The 17,897-nt window shown below is 37.2% G+C and overlaps 1 protein-coding gene across 13 annotated transcripts in view; it reads left to right on the top strand.

Moving 5' to 3' along the window:
- NR2C1 (nuclear receptor subfamily 2 group C member 1) overlaps nucleotides 1-17,304 on the top strand; it is a 61,479-nt gene extending 44,175 nt beyond the window's left edge. For all 13 annotated transcript variants that reach the window (XM_087766147.1, XM_087766140.1, XM_087766136.1 and 10 more), the window contains 5 exons: nucleotides 108-229; nucleotides 3,370-3,509; nucleotides 5,498-5,635; nucleotides 10,067-10,172; nucleotides 10,716-17,304. In XM_087766147.1, the coding sequence (XP_087622273.1) occupies nucleotides 108-229; nucleotides 3,370-3,509; nucleotides 5,498-5,635; nucleotides 10,067-10,172; nucleotides 10,716-10,890 (681 nt within the window). In that variant the 3' untranslated portion in view covers nucleotides 10,891-17,304. The remainder of the gene's footprint in view (nucleotides 1-107; nucleotides 230-3,369; nucleotides 3,510-5,497; nucleotides 5,636-10,066; nucleotides 10,173-10,715) is intronic.
- Nucleotides 17,305-17,897: the final 593 nt, after the last annotated feature.

The following is a 17,897-nucleotide window of genomic DNA, read 5'->3' as shown; positions in this document are numbered from 1 at the left end:
AACTCTAAGACTGATTTTTTTCTTACCATGTTTTTTATGAAGAAAGTAAAATAACTGACTTGCACTGTTTTTTTTTTTTCCTTTTTTTTTTTTTTTTCGGTTGCCAGCTCACCATGCCTTCTCCTATGCCTGAATATCTTAATGTTCACTATATCTGCGAGTCTGCCTCCAGGTTGCTTTTCTTGTCCATGCACTGGGCACGTTCCATTCCATCTTTCCAAGCTTTAGGGTAAGTGTTCAGTTACTCTATTCACTCATGTTGTGAATACGCACTTTTACATTTTTTATCTTCACTGTCTTCTTCAGGGACATTTTAAAATAGAAATCTATTTATTAAAACTGTTTTATAGATCTTCATCCTGAAGGTAAATTTTCTGAATCAAAACTACTCCCAATTTCAGTCCAATTCAGGTACTTTGCTTGGGTTTTGAAGGAAAAAGGAGTAGATTTATAACAATCAAATGCCTGCACACTGCTACTTCTTTAATAAACTTTTAGTAAATAGGACTTCCTATCATTTTTTAATAGCTACCTCCCGAACGAAGATGCTTATCAGGCAGTCACCAAAAAGAAGCTTTTCTTTGGATCCCCAAATATTGTTATCTTTATAGGTGAATCAGCAGTAATAATTTTGCCTTTAATAACCTACATGAAGAAAATGGTTAGCTAGATTCAGCAAGCATTCAGGATGAAGTTGTTTAATTTCAGGGGATTTTCCAAAAACAAATGGTTGCTGTAACCAGAAAGTAATTCTTGTTATTCTTTTTACAGTTCGTATAACATCCTGCTTTTCCAGCAGAATTCAGTGTATCGCTTAAAATTCGTAAGCTAAATGTAGTAGTACATTGCCAATCATCATGAGAAAACATCTCAAAACAGCATAGGGAAAAGTGACTTACGTTATTTTCAGAAGTAGTTTTATGAAGACACATCAAATACTGTTATCAGTTCTGACACAAATGGAGTATAAATCATGTTTGTCTTTCTCATCTACAGTGTTTTTCTTTAAATCAATATCGAAATAGTGTATGACTGTGGCAGCAAAGAGAATGCCTTTTTAAAATGAGGGATTGTCCCCTTTTCCAGGAAGGCTGTCAAAAGCAGGATGATCTGTGATTACCATTTGCATTTACTCAGGTGCTTAAGCCAAATGATTCTACATTGTTTTAGGGAAAGATACTATACTGTGTGTAATCAAAGCCTGTGTTTTGGAGAAGGAAAAAGTAAAATTCTATGAAGTTAAACAGTAGCAAGGGTAAAAAATCAGGTAAATATGATGTTTTAATTTAGTAGAAATTGTTGCCCTGAAGAATTTCGAAATATGTAGCAAGTTAACATAGTATGTTATATCATATTACATTTTTAAAAGGTTTTTGTAACAGAGAGACACTGCAAATTAGTGTTATAACAACAAATGGGAATTGCTTTTTAAAAATAAAATGTTGTACAGAAGATCTGTCTCTCCAAAAAGATTTCACAAGAAATGCTTATAGAAAATCTGATCTGCATTTTTTTTAATATGTTACTTCCCAATATATTTTTCTGTTTGAATAAAAAAATGGAGGAGTAGGCTGTCTTAATAGTGTTAATATTCACCTATGTTAGCATTTACAGTCTCAGTCAAGATCATGGGCAACAGTGTATTTAAACACCATTTAACATAAATACTCAGTTTTCCTTTTGAAGAGCTTAAAATACTAACTTTTTTCAAGTGGAGATTTATTTGAAATGAATGCAGCTTTTTTAGTTTGAGCACATTATGTACTATAATATTGACTTTTAGAAGGGTGACTCATTTCACTTTCAAAATGAAAAGAAATTCATGGTACTAGTAATTGAGAGGAGCTGACGAGCCAAAACAAAACCATAGTAATGGTTTTGTAAGGAAGGTAGATAATTGTATCCAGGTGGTTCCCTCCTCAGGCAATGTTTTCCTTAGTCTCAGGAAGACAGTTGGCTTTGGCATACTGATTTAGTTAATGATACCAAGTTATTACTTAGTTCATCTTCCTGCACGAGGCTCTTTGTAGGCAAAAGAGATTCTTACTGAAACATTCATCAAGCTGGTTACAGCCTCTTAGTTTTTTGAGGCTGCTTGAGTTTGATCAGCAATAAAGTTGCTCTAGATGATACATTTATCTACATACGTACTAGCTGAGTAGGCAGTACACCCTATTTTCACTGTTCCTCAGCATAGTCCCTTTGACAGGAGATGAATGGGGATGTGACTAATATGTGTACAAGCTGCATGTACAGTATCATGTCTACTATAACAAAAACTGGATCATAGTAAAAAATATTGCCCTAGGTAAGCTCTCTGTAATCCAGTACAGGACAAGTCTACGTTAATCTTGTCATTTGGCATATTAGTATTGCAGTAAATCATCAGAAATATTCTTGAAGATTACATCAGCGTTCTTGCAAAAATCCATTCCATTGTATTTTTGTAGTTGAAATCCTAGCTTTAATATGCTTTTCTTCTTTGATAGGTCTTGTGCTTCTTTTAAATTTCCATTATTTATATTTACTGGCTAAAACTGTGAAACATGGTACCTGAATTTGACTCCTCACTGGTAGGATTTCCTTTTTAAGGTACTGAGCTCTTGTTAAGCTCTACAAGTTAGAGATGCTTGGCAATACTGAAGGTTAGGTTACCAATACGGAAGTGCCTGAATAAGGATTGATATACCTAATTTTAAGCTTCAGCATTTGGAAAAAAAATATTGACTACACATGAAACTTAATTTAAGGACTAATTCTTACAGCAAAGAAATCCTCATGACTTGTATTTGTACTTTGAAGTCTGTATTTCAAACCTTATTCCAAATGTGAAGGGGATACAAAAAATACCAGTCAGGAAGCTCAGGAACTTGATCTCACATGTTTCATTTCACATGTATTTTTAATTAAGAAATTATACCAACCTGGCAAATTTCAAGTAAAAAAAAAAAAAAAAAAAAAAAAAAGAATCTTTGAGTGTATTCTACATCCACAATACAGGAACAATGCAATTTTTTTTTGTCCATGCATGTAAATGTTATTCAAAACTAGTGTAAATCCTAAGAAAACTAGCATGATGGAATATGCCCAGACAGTTGTCATTTACTGTAACTTCAACTTGCTTTTGTGATAGAAATGTATCTCCTTTTAGATCATTAAAACAAAAATGACTTCTTTAGAAAAGTAATTCTAAAACAAGTATTTTAATCCTAGCATGCAAATAAAAGTACTTTTCATGCAGGGCTTCATTTTGGTACTGGTTGCAATGTTGAATTAGATTAATGTTTTATGAAGTGTTCTTCAAATTAAAAAACTATGTGAATGCAAATGGCTTGTTTTATTAAGTGAAATTATTGTATTTTTTAATAGACAGGATAACAGCATATCATTAGTAAAAGCCTGCTGGAACGAACTTTTTACGCTTGGTCTTGCACAATGTTCACAAGTTATGAATGTGGCAACTATATTAACCGCATTTGTTAATCACCTTCATGGCAGTTTACAGCAAGGTAAGGTGTATACTGTGCACATTGCCAGACTTGGGGAATTACTTCATGTTTTTTAAGTTTTGAACTGCACAGAAGCTTTTTACTTATCCTTCAGTTGTTAATGAAAATTTACTGTTTATAGAGTTTTGTGGTTAGTATTGAAACGAAATAATACTAGAAAATACAGTTCACAAGATGGAATTTTTTAGCAATTTTGCAAAAGTCAGCTATGCTAATACTTACCCCCAAATTAAAAAAAAAAAAAAAATAGCCATCTCTCTAATGTAGGTTAGCATTTACTGGGATTGTTTTTATTGTGTGTCTATGTAATGTCTAACAGTGTTCTGCTGTTCTGTTAATATATGTCAGCTGAAATTAGGAATATTTCAGGCACCATCAATGTTAAGAACCCAAGTGTACTGTCAATATGATTTCTCTGTATCAAGGGTATAAAGTAAAGAATGACCCACCTGTCCTTGCTGTTCATAGCTGTGACACAAAGCAGCCGAATGCCAACTTGGTGATATACTTCCTTTACATAACTTGCCTTGTTGACTTCTGTATACTAGTTTTAGACTACATGCAAGTCTTCAACAGATCTTCACTAAGTATACTTAGTTTCTTATTAATCCTATGTCCTGCATCTTTTTCATATTTTTCATTCAAATGAAAGAGATGTCAGCTGGCCTCCTCTTTCATTTACTCTACAGTGAAGGAAATGTTCTTCTGAGTGGTAGCGGAGTCTTTTAGCTAATCTTCTTTGTGTGCTTGTGAATGCTCACAAGGTTGTCCGCACTAGAAGCTAACCAACCAAAATAGTATCTTCATCTGTTCATAGTCTTAACACATTTTTAATAAGGTAGATGCACATACAAAAATGTTAGCATTTTCAGGTTTAACTAGATTTTAGGGTTATTTGCTGTTATGTGGATGAAAATTCACTGTCGTTAATGCTATGCAAAAACAGATTGGAAAGCTGTAGAAAAACAGCCCACAAGACTATACATTTTTCCTCTCTTTTTATGATAAGAGAATTAAAGAATTATTTCTGAGAGGTTTTCACATTTTAAAAATATCCACAAGATCCTCATATAAATAACAAAATTAAAACAATTAACAAAACTAGAACAAATGATTAAACCACTAAATGTAATGGATCAGCTAAAGATACTAACAAATAAATCTGTGAATGTCTCTAGGAGTGATACAAATGGGATTTGGGAACTTACTTTGCTCTACATAATTTTTAAGCACCTTCACCAAGAAGGGTATTGTAGTAATTAATCATGGTTTTATCATTACTACAAATATGTGGTTTTGCCATTTAATTTGGGAATTCAGTTTGAATGCACAAATCAGAAATTTATATCCAGTGTCTTCCAGTTGTGTAGTATGCCAGCTGCAGCATCTCCAAGAGATAACAAGTTTGTGTGGCCCAGGGACCCCAGTTTGATGGATTGTGGGGGGAACGGCATTTTCAGGCCGCTTAGCTATTGCCGATCCAAGGGGAACAGCTGTGTGCCAACCACATTCCCCTAGATGCAAATCAGGAAAGGTATATAGCATACCTTCTTTTTCAGCAGTGGCATGGTCTTTGACTGACTAAAATAACCCATGAAACTGTACACTAACCTGCGTCATGGCACCTGACTCTTAGATGTAGAGCACAGATCTGCAGTAGCAGTGTATTCTGCACTTATAAGTAGTCTTTCCCTTCCTTGATCATTTCAAGCTCTAGTCTGCCTCTGATTATTGGAAGCTTTAGTGGCAGGAACACACTTAATTGTACAACGTAAGGAAAAAAAAAAAGGGGGAAAAAAATACATCGTTCTAGTCCATAATTGATTGTGTCAAGATTATTCAGACGTGGTATGTGAGTTTATAGATGATGTAGATTTCCCACTGTATGAATCTAACACAAATCATTATATTTAAAAATCCAGCGTGACCACATTTTTTGCACCTGTGTTGACTTGGGGGTTTTATGTTTTGTGTGTGTGTTGACTTAGATAAGCTGCCAACAGACAGAGGAAAATTAGTAATGGAGCATATCTTCAAATTGCAAGAGTTCTGTAACAGCATGGTTAAGCTTTGCCTAGATGGATATGAATATGCATATTTGAAAGCGATCGTCCTCTTCAGTCCTGGTATGTAATTCTTCCAAATGTAAAACTTATCTGTAAAACACATCTATGCTATTTTTTGCTATATAATTTCTACCTGTTTCATTATATGCAGTTACTATCACCTGTAGAATTACTGCCTCACTTGTTGAGGAAGCTGGGAAGGTGTATAATGAGGACTGTAGGAAGAGGAGGGTTAATCTTTTAATGTAAATAGTTGAATGCTGCTTTGGAGACACGTTTTACTCTTGCCTCTGCCATTGATTTTTTTTTTTTTTTAATTTATTTACTGCTTTTAATTCTGTGCCTCCTTTCTGGGGTACTCTTTCTGAGGACCTGCAGTTTAATTTTCAGAAGTGTTGCTCTTGCACATCTGGCTGAGATGGATTGAAGTCGGGTTTTTAGTGTATGAAAGACTGTCTCTCTGGGCATCGATTCTCACATGCAAAATTACAGAAACATCGCATCACTTCACATAGGTATTCTGAAAATAAATATTGCGTATAGCATTTCTGGTGAATGAACACCACAAACATTCCCTTATATTATCATTGCTATCTTCTGAACAGTATTTGCCTAATGTACTCCAAGTAACGTTAATGAACATATATTAGACAGCGAAGATAAAATAATGATTATTTTTTCCTTCTGGGAGATTAATCTACAATATGGAGAAAGAGGAGTCCTCTTGCTATGACAGTGACTGAGTAGTCAGATTATGTAACACATATGCCTGAACTGTAGAAAATCACAAAATTAATTTTCTTTATTTGAAAATTGTAGAATTAACTTTTCTCTAAAGGCTTTCAGATATTTTATCAGTATACTACAGGTCTTAGATTCATTATTCAGAATTTAGGGATTTAATATAAAACCAAAACCAAATCTTTCGATAAAAGAAAAATGTATAAACCTCACGTACTTTCTGTATCTCCAGGAATTTTTCACTGTCACATTTAGAAAGTAAATCTTCAGTCACTCCATTTTGCATTAGAAAGTTTTAAAGCATCAACAGATTCCTTAATCCTTATTGCTCTGCCTTTTTTAGATGCCCATGTCCCATAGAAAAGATCAAAGCAAATTTTAAAAAGCCGTCTAAATCTTCATGATGTGCCCCCCTGTCAATAGTGTAGGATACGGAGGAGAACTGGGTATTTCGTTCTTGTCGGTTCTGTAGATTTATTAGCTCTGAGAAGAACTTTCTTTTTCGATTCAGTTGCAGTTCACCCTTTCACAGAAAAATTAGTTGAGGTGAGAAAATCTTTTGGAACTTGGACACTTCCAAAATGCAAATTTTAAGCATGTTTTCTTTTATATATATATAAGAATTGTGAGGTTCTTGCTTTGCAGTTTCCCTTGGATTTACATGATCTTTTCTATATGTAGTATCTACAAGGAGTATCCACATCTCCCAGTAAAAGTGGCAGCATCAGCAGGAATTCATGGTACTCATCTAAGTGCACAACAAAACCCTGTATATCTCCCATTGCTTTTTTTCTTTTTTTTTAATATTGCATTAATGGAAGACTTCTGAGTTGAAAGATGTTCTTGCAAATAAGAGGCAATATAAGTAGTGTCAGAACCCTCCAGGAAAGATGATAAATTCCCAGAAGATATTCCAGTGATATTCTTCTATTGTGGCTCACTAAGGAAAATCAGATCCTGAGTGTTTTCACTATAGGACATAATCCTGCTGTCAGTCCTCATGACTAGGAGAATCTTGCATGGTTTTATGTGTTTGCCGCTACAGTCTGCTGAAGCACAGGAACAATTTCAGTCTTCTGATAAGCAGTACCCACCATGAGTTTAATTGCAATATTAAGAGCGCTTGAAAATGTTTGCAATTTTTCTTTTCCACTGAGGAAAAGAACTGGACTTTTCACTGTTATTTCAGAAGAGGCAGAGACTTCCTTGAAGTGGAGGGTGGAAGGATATTTGGTTGTTTAATTTCAGTAAATAATGCTTGCAGGAGACGTAATTCTCCTTTAGGTGTTCCCTACCCCAAAATAGCCCTTTCATGGCATTCCCATACTCAGAACTGGTACAGGCTGCTCCAGGAAAGAAACAAAATGATGGAAGAATACCTCAAGCCCATTTTTCTAACATAATGTCTACTGGGATTTATGACAGAATCTGCTGCCCTGTCTGAAGAAATCAGTCCTGTTAGACACCAGAAAATATTTCTCTAGGAACCTTACAGTTTGTCATGGTTTAACCCCAGCCGGCAACTAAGCACCACCCAGCCGCTCGCTCGCTTCCCCCCGGTGGGATGGGGGAGAGAATCGGAAGAGTAAAAGTGAGAAAACTCATGGGTTGAGATAAAGACAGTTTAATAGGCAAAGCAAAAGCCACGCACACAAGCAAAGCAAAACAAGGAATTCATTCACTGCTTCCCATGGGCAGGCAGGTGTTCAGCCATCTCCAGGAAAGCAGGGCTCCATCACGCGTAACGGTTACTTGGGAAGACAAACGCCAGCACTCCAAATGTCTCCCCTTCCTTTTTCTTCCCCCAGCTTTATATGCTGAGCATGACGTCATATGGTATGGAATAGCCCTTTGGCCAGTTGGGGTCAGCTGTCCCCGCTGTGTCCCCTCCCAACTTCTTGTGCACCCCCAGCCTCCTCGCTGAGGAGAAGCAGCAAAGGCCTTGACGCTGTGTGAGCACTGCTCAGCAGGAACGAAAACACCCCTGTGTTATCAACCCTGTTTTCAGCACAAATCCAAAACACAGCCCCGTACCAGCTACTAGGAAGAAAATGAACTCTATCCCAGACAAAACCAGCACACATTTGTAAAGCAATATTTACTTGTTTAGTCTGAAGTTAATTTCTCTCCTTCTGATTAGATTTGACAACACAAAAGGTAGAAGGAAAAATATTTTGGGAAAAGATTATATCCATCACGACTGAGATGAATTTTCTTTAGCTCACATGCTTTCAGGATCACATTCCTAATGACATGGAGCTACTTTAATGGCAATGTGTTGTCAATATGCTCGATCCTATGAGCCGTAAAACAAAATCTTCATATACTTGAAAGTGATGTTCAGTACCTTGAACAGAAGGGATGAAGGCAATGATTCACAGGCCAGAAATTACAATTTCAGGGATTTTACTGCTCTGCTATAGGCTGCGGCTGGCCTGCACATGCAGCAGAGTCCTAAGGTAAGAACATCTGCTTTAGGAGGCCCTGCTTGATTTGCTGTCTTCCATAGCTGGAGACTTGAAGATTACTGAAAATCTGTGCCAAAGCAGCTGTTTGACTGTCACAAGACAGCCTTGGGCAAAGAGACGAGTGTAAAGGGCGTGCCTAGAAGACTTTGTATCTTTATAAATGGCTACTACTGTACTAGCAGTGGTCTTCAAACTACTGTTTTCAGAAGTTGACTTGTAGCTGTGTTTCTGACGTTGCTCTAAAAGCAGCGTCATGAAGCGATGCATATTGCATGTCAACAACAGCTCTTCAAAATGTGTTGCTTTACAAACTTGTTACCCTCGTCCTCTGCATAAATTTGAAATCATGCTTTCAGAATGACTGAATTACTATATAGGACAAAATATTCCTCTGAGAAATTAAGTGTTCAGGGGACTCCAATATATCACAACATTCCTCGGAAAGCTTCTATATCTGCAGAGTTAGACTAAAAAAATCCTGGTTTTGTTGACAGAAGGCCATGTATTTGGAGAGGAAGAGTGACTGCTAGAAATAATCTTTTACCTGACATAATTTGGCAGCTGATTTATGATCCCATTTCTGAAAAATAAAATCTATGTGATTTGTCATGCTGCTATGACAGTAAAATATTTACATTAAGATAGATGGATAATAAAAATTACAGGCCATGTAAAGTGTTCAGAATTACCGGATAATAATTTCCAAATGTGACTTGGCAGTTAGGTTAATATCCTTTTGTTTCAGCGAGTTTTAGATTTCAAGTGTTTAAATCACTGCTAAAAATTATGTTTAGCGCATTTGAAAATTTTGCACCAAACAGTTGAAAAAGAGTGATCGGCTACGTATCTTCTACAGTTTTTAGGAAAAAAATGGTTCATAGCCTTTTATTCTGCTTTTTCCACTGACTTTAATTTTATCCTTCACTTCCTACCCAAATGCTATTTGTGCATACAATATTCCAGTAAATGTCAGTGTACTGAAACAATGCTGTTCTACTGCTACACAGAGAACAGAGCTGTATCATCAAGATTGATGCAAACATTGCAAGCACGGCATTTATTTGAACTCTTTAAAATGTCTGGTTGTATTTATAAGAACTAAGTAAAACATAAACATAGAGGAAAAGAAATATAAGGAGGTAAAGCAGTGTCCTCCACTAAAACTGTGAAGCTGCTACAGCTACCAAATAATGATTTCAGTATGCTTACAATTAGATAATCTGTGTGCATTTTAGTGCATCTTAAATAGAACAGGTATAACAATGTAGAGTGTTTTTTTCAGATCACCCAGGTCTAGAAAATGTGGTACAGATTGAGAAATTTCAAGAAAAGGCTTACATGGAGTTCCAAGACTATGTAACAAAAGCATATCCAGATGATACTTACAGGTCTGTAAACTTATATGCTTACTTGATTGATTCTCTTTTCAGAGCATCGGTGATACCGATTTGTAGAGTATTTCTTGTAATAAATATGTAGATTTTTTTCTTACCTCCTTAAAGGTAAGAAATTACCTTTAGAGCACTTCCAATCTTATGTGTGTACTCATACGAATTATGAGTATTATTTATATACTCATTCATTATTAATTTCCAAAATGAAATATTGGAAATAAAATAAATATTTTCAATGTTTTCATTTTGAATTGCACCTACTTGGAATATTTTCTCATTTGGTCTAAGTCCAAACATTATACAGTCCATGTAATTGACAGGTATATTAGCATTTTTTGTACTGTTGAAGACATGACTGAACATAAATTTAGTACTCTACTGATTTAAATATTTAAGCCTTCCGTGAACTAGATATAGCAAATTTTGACTAGTACTAGCTCTTGTTAATTTTTTCTCTTCTCTTACTGATAACATGATTGTGAATAACACCAAAACCTGTGACCACAAGTAACACTTTTTACCAAACTTATTTTCCAGACTGTCTAGACTTCTTCTCCGATTGCCTGCTCTTAGGCTGATGAGTGCTGCCATCACTGAAGAGCTATTCTTTGCAGGACTAATTGGAAATGTTCAGATTGATAGCATCATCCCGTATATTCTGCGAATGGAGACAGCGGACTACAACTCTCAGATAATTGGTCACGCCGTATAAAAGTAGCAGTCAAGGATTCTGTACCATGGCAGTCATGGTGATGTAAATGCATACCCTGTCTCCAAGAGATGGCAATAAGCCTTTCCATGCACCTTTCCAAAGAAGGCTAATACTTCTCCTTTCCAGTACACTTGGGAAACGTGATGGAGTGTATTAAGGAATATAGGATCACTTCCGATTTTTCATTTGATCTTCAAGGACTTGTAAATTAACTTGATATCTGAAGAAAGTCAAGAATTGTCCATCCTATTTTTGTAGATAGATGAACTTGGAATATTTGTTTATGAAGTCCAGGCTTGTGAAGAAACTGAAGAAGCTTTGACTGAACTAAGGTATCTCAACTTAGTTTGATGTTTTAGACAAATAAATTAACTTTCCTCTCTGAGTTGTGTTTTCGGTGTTTTGCTACTAGTTCTTTCTCACTGATCAAATGGAAAATACATGATCAAACATCCTGAAAAGGCCAGTGTTTCCATGGAAGCAAGACCGTTATAACCAAACATATTTTTTCCTGTTGTTTTGAAGAGAGATTTGTTTCTTGTTGAGTGAAACACGGACGCCATTACAAGTGCAGGGAAAGTAGAGGAAGTTCACATTTTAAAATATTCTGATGATATGTTGATGCAGTTGATCAAACGTGAAGCAGCAAAGAGTCAGTACTGACTGTTTTGTGGATGCAAAGGAATACTGTGTTGTAGTATTATGTCTTGGTAGACATCAGCTGTTTTATACTATGAAAACTGAGAGAGAAGTGTATACTGAAGGTATTAAGAGACAGCATTCTCCTGGTTTTTCTGGTCTCAGAAGTTAAAGCTTTTTCACACCACCCTTCCCTCTTCTATACTCAGTGCCCAACGATGGAGGCATTCTAGATGCCTCTTAACTTGTGTTCATGTCTTTATTTTTTTATTATTGTTAGCCTTTGGCTGTGTAGTTCTCTTTTCCAGCCAGTCTCATATGATTATTTTTTAAGTTTGAGTTTGTCAAATCCAGTGCCCCTCCCTATGGGAGCATGGTCTCTGCTGCTTTTCCTTTCCTTACTAGAAATGGGTCTAGATACTTCATATATGTTGCCTGAATCATACTCCATAGCTCCATCTAAGGATGGGTTTAAATGCTTTTCTATCTTGAGGCATGTGCCTCACTGACAAGTAATACTGGCACATGGTTGCTTCTTTTTGCAACAGGAAGTTACACATCCCTAGCACATTTAATACCTGTTGCTTAAAATGAGAGACGTATCCTAGTAAAAGTGGTGGTCTACCTCTGACACTAGCAGTTAGGATTATCTAAATCTTGGATCAAGGCCGAGTTGTATTTATCACGAACTTTCTCTTTCTCTGGCAACATTGGGTGAGGAAGAGCCTCACCCAAACAAGAAACATATGGTTGCACCAGAAATTGCTTAGCCAAAAGATCAGCTCAAATGGGGGCCTTTGCCCACTCTGCACGAGCAGCTCCAAGGCCACCCTATCACCAAGAGGCTACTAGATGAGGCTTGGATGAGTTCTGTAGTTTTTCTCAGCACCTGAGGATCTCAACCAGCCAAAAAGAATCAGAGAACTGCCTCTGACTGAATTTCTGTGTTCTTTTTGATTCCACTAACTGAGCTGCTTGGATCTTCCTCCACCCAAGCTCTGTAATCTGAAGCCGTACTACAGGATCAGTCATATCCAATAGCACAGACCAAAGCACTTAGTGCTGAGGACCCCTGATGGGATGGAACCATGTCCCCTGCTCTGCCATGGCACTTACTGACTTGCTGGAGGACGGCCTTCAGTGTTGGAGCTGGCCATGGCAGCTGAGCTCTTCCCACATTCCACCTTTCAAAGGGCGCAGGATTCAAGCTCTTCATCTGTGTTCCCTGGAGAGCAGTATGAGGACTACTTCTCTGCGTTTCAGGATGCATGCATCTCATCAGCAGGGTTTATGGAAATATGAAAGACAGTTGCTGCCAATATGCTGTGCTTGTTCTCTCCCCAGGGGTTAAAGGCCCATCTTGCTATCTGTAGGACCAGTTGCAGATGGGAGGTATATCATTCTTCAGTTCAGCTCTCCTTAGAAATTTTGACCCTGCTTTCTAGCCCTGTGCTATCCCTAACTCACTTCTGACCCTAACAGGCACGGAAGATTTACAGTCCTCTGTGCTAAACCTTTTAAGGAAGCTGACAGCACGTTACTCCTGAATATTTTGGAGGTGGTTTCCCAGGCGTTCCAGTACTCTTGGGGAGAGTTTTACTCCAATATTCTCCAGATTCCTGTAACCTAGATAATAGTAAGATGGAAATAAAAGCTTGTTTTCCTTCTAAATGCAGCACATTGTACAAATATCTCTTACATCCCTGTGGAAATCTCACAGCTTGAGCCTCAGGTGTGATATGCAGTTCTTTGTTTACAGCTGGACAAAAGATTTAGCTGCTGCAGCCTCTCGTGTGGTACTGTCCAGCTTCAGAAACAGCTGAGAAAATACCAGTGTTTCTACAGATGTAAATCTTTAGTGATTGAATCCCTCAGCTCATCCATCTTTATCATAGAACAGCCCAGGTTTGAAGGGACCTTGAAAGATCACCCCATCCAACTTCTTGTGGGAAAGGGAGCCTAGATGACATTTTCTAGCACCCTGTCCAATCGCATCTTGAAAACCTCCAGTGATGGGGACTCCACGACATCCCTGGGGAGGTTGTTGCAGTGATTGATTGTTCTCAGTGTAAAAAATTCCTTTCTTATATTGAGATCTCCAAGACTTTCCAAAGATGATAGACAGTGGCCTTGCACCAATGTCAGCCACTTAATACCCTAGGGTGGATTTCCTCTGGGCCTGTGGATTTATGTGGGTTGAGTCCTTGCAAGAGGCTGCAGACCAGCCCTTCCTCCACTGCTGGTGGGTCAGCATGTGCGTTGTCTTAGCTACTTGATCCTGTGCTTTGTGGTCCAGCTATGCTGGTAAAGACAGAGGCAAAGAAGATACTGAGAACCTCTGCCTTGTCAGCATTATTAGTGAGTAGTTTCCCTGCCCTGTTAGGCAATGGGTCTGTCTATGTCTTCCCTGTGCTTCTGCTTACTGCTCACGTATCTGAAGAACCCTTTCTTGTTCATGACATCTTCGGCCAATTTCAGTTCTAGCTGAGCCTTAGCCTTCCTGACCGCATCTCTGCATGCCTTAGCAAGGTTCTTGTAGTCCTTGATGGGTATTTAGCCGCCTTTCCATAGCCGGTATGTTTCTTTTTTGCCTCCCCCCCTTTTTTTCCCCCTTTTTTATCAGAGCACTGTTTTGGAGGAGATGGCCTCAGAACCTTATTTTCTCTGGTTTTCTGTTCTTGCTTCCTCTTTGTGCCCTAGTCTGTTTGAATACAAGTTAGCCTACTTCAGTAACATGTGGACCGCCACTACCACTGACTGCTGGGTCAAGACTACTTTCTTAGGATGTGTTAACAGCACAAGAACCTTGGTCATGTTTCACATCAAGTTGTTTAAATTCAGGTGTTTGAAACATGTCCTTGCTGTTCTTTTTGATGCTCATCACCTCTGCTGGGCAGCAGAAGATCCAAATCCGTCTGGCTGACTTTTTCCCCTCCCCCACCTTTTACTGTTCTTTTCCTGGCAAATCCCTTGACTTCATCTGGGATTTCTGCGAGATCACCGAACCAGGAAATTCACCCATCCATGTTTTTCTTTTTAAATCTTGTATTTTCAGGCCTGAGATTTCCCTTCACATGTTGGGCAGCAAGAGAATATTGTCTTCTTATTTGCATGGGACAGAGACTTTCAGATTATCTTTAATCTAGTTCTGTTGACCAGCTGAGAAATCAAACAGGATAACCGTCTCCAAACTAGGTAATGGACTGTATTACCTCCCTTGAACAGTATGGTTGAGTCACCGTCAGTAATCAGGATATACTCTTAAGAGTTCTCAGACTACATTTGAGGCTTTGTTCAACAATAGCTCTCTTTCATATCTTTACAAACTGGACAACTAGTTCAAGAAACCTTCAACCAAAGAACCAAGAAGTCTCTGCCAGCCACTTTTTTCTGAGAATACTGGGACACTTACTTAATTATTTGTGGTGTGGCCATCTATATGGATATGCATGAAAAGAAAAGTCACTTATCTCAAAGAGATTCTAGCTACTTGTGTGTTGTCCGTATAGGTGATAATCACATACCCTTCTCCCTTGCTATGTGTGGCTGACAGAATATTATAACTCCGTGCTTGCTGTCAAGTCAAGGAGAAGAGAGAGATGTGAGTAAGCACCCACAATATTGTGAGGGCCAAAAAAACCCCATTTTATGATCTTCGATACCTCTGATGTTTGACCTCTATAGAGCACATGTACATACACACAATGCATTACAAAGAGCTCTGGCTACTGCTAAGTAACCTTTTTCCCCCCACACTGTTTTCTTACATTTTTTCATAATAATAAATCTTCATCATAAGTTCAGTATTGATTTAAAGGTAGGGTGCAGCTGGTGTATGCTGCCTGGCAAGTAATCTCTCTTGTCTTCATGATGATCTAAAAGCTGGATCCGATACTGCAGCTTGTTGCTTCAGTGTTATTCACTTTGCTCACCAAGATTTTTCATTAATCATTTAAAAATCATTTCATTAATCATTCTTAAGCTATAAATTCATGCTTTTGATAAGGAATGGGGCATAATTGGGTTTTCTCAGGAATAGGAGCTTTAAAACAGGTAAAGTAATAAAGGGATGAGCATGGTTTTTCCTTACTTCTGGATGTTAACCATTGCAGTCATCTGAGAATAATGCAACTGCTCGTGGAAAGGCTAAACAGGGAAGTTCTGGTTTTGTTTTTTTAAGATAACTGCTGCTCAGTTAAATGTAGAGTATTAAGTTACCTTCAACTCAGGCCCTTAGTGTTTCTAACAGCTATTTTTTATGATGACATGATCTCACATTACTACCTGTGTGATTTATTGTCATTTATAGTCTTGTGAATAAATGTTCTTTGCTACTGAATGAAAGGCTGGCTAATACTACTGGTTTCTTTCATGCTGTTCAGTAACATTGTTAATCAGCTGACACAAACATGAATATTGAAGCTCACTCCACCATGGATGTTAGAATATCTCATTATTTTTGTGACCTCTTCCTTTCACTTTTAATTTATTTTTCAACTTCTTGATTTTCAGCAGTCTAACAGTTTTCATACCCAATCAGGATTTAACCAAACTGTGGCATTTACTAGCCAAAAAATAAGTCTCTTTGCCAATGAAAGGACAAGTTTAGTTTCAACAGCTTTAAAATTTTGAGTCTTAAGAGCAAGAAAAATCATTTTAATGTAAATCACATGAAAGGAAAAACAATTTTTTACATTTTAGAATCCTGTCGTTTAAAGATGGGAGCAATGTCACCCATAATAAGCTTACTAGTTCAAACATATTTCATGAAAGTATATGTTGTACATATATATGTGGGTTTAAGTTGCTTGTTTCATACTGGTGAAGTTCCTAGTGCAAATAATTGTTAGAAACTTTTTTCAAAGGTACATTCATTGCCATACCTTCTGCAGTTACGCACTTACCTGCCCATGCATTTGTTCTCTTTGTGTGATCTTCAGTCTCAGTGAGAGTCAGTCGTGTTCATTTTGAAACCGGTCTGTTCATTTTGTTCAGCCTTTGCGGTTTGCTAGTACATCAGTTTCAGTGTAAGCATTACAATGTCACTGTAGCTGTCTTGCTGTTGTAGAAAAAAAATCACTGTAAATGTCTTGAAACCTGGCTAAATTGGTAAATTCTATTTTGGCTGTATTTTTTAAAATAAATTGTAACTTTCTATTATAGAAAACAATGGCAATAACCTATTACTTTGTTAGTGTTTTATATGGATTGACTTACAGACCTAAAACGGTGTATATGATTACAAAGAGTTTGTGGATCTTTCACATTTTTATTACACAATGTAGTATTGTCAGTTACATTCAGTCTCTGGGATTTGTGATAGCTGCAATATCTTGCTGTTTGCCAATCTTTGTTGCTATTAACCCTTTTTTTCCATGATTACTACTTTCTAGCCTATGAATTTGAAAATGTAATAATTTATTGTAAAATTTAATTTACCAATGATTTGCTTTTTAAAACACTACATAGAAATATGTATTGTAATGAACCCTGATCACAGATCTTCATGTCATATAACGCAATCATGTATACTTGGAAATGATTATTTGATTCATTATAGATCAGTTTTAGGTTGGAAGTTAGAGTATGGTTGAACACAGGGTTTTTTTTCTTTTGAAAGAAATACAGGCTTCAGATAGATGTTCAGGTTCAATTATCTCAGTTTTAAATATTACTGGATAAATAATGAATTTATTCATGTTTAAAATTGTGAAATTATCACAAGTTTTGGTCAATTCCAGACTTGATTTCTCAATGATAATTGAAAAAGTGTAATTTTTTTTAGTCTTTGTCTTCTGTTATAAATGAATGTGGCATTTGCATGAATGTGCAGACAACCCAGAACATCATCCCAAATGAGAAATGAGCTACCATTCTTTCCATGTTTAAATTCTGAAATGTTTTTATTATGAAGTAAATTAATTACCCACTGACACACTGCAGAGAAGGCGTTTGTAAGGTGCACTGGTAAAAGATAAGTTTGATGACGCAATGAGTTTACTAACGATGAGAGCTGGAAATAAGCATTTAGAGTCTCTTCCCCATCAGAACTTACTCCAGGCTCTCTCTTGCCTCTGTTTCAAAAAGTTACCTTTCTCAGTACTTAGAATCATAGAATCACAGAATGGTTTGGGTTGGAAGGGGTCTTCAAAGATCACCTAGTCCAGCCCCCTGCTGTGGGCAGGGACATCTCCTAGATCGGGTTGCTCAAAGCCCCGTCCAACCTGACCTTGAACACTTTCAGTGATGGGGCATCCACAGCTTCTCTGGGCAACCTGCTCCAGTGTCCCACCACTCTCATCGTAAAGAATTTCTTCTGTACATCCAATCTAAATCTACCCTCTTGCGGTTTAAAACCATTGCCCCTT

This window comes from Nipponia nippon, unplaced genomic scaffold, assembly GCF_047370975.1.
Source record: "Nipponia nippon isolate SJK-2023a ecotype South Korea unplaced genomic scaffold, ASM4737097v1 scaffold_3, whole genome shotgun sequence".
Lineage (NCBI taxonomy): Eukaryota > Metazoa > Chordata > Aves > Pelecaniformes > Threskiornithidae > Nipponia > Nipponia nippon.
Note: the sequence above shows the minus strand (reverse complement) of the source record. Positions and strands in the feature narration are given on the sequence as shown.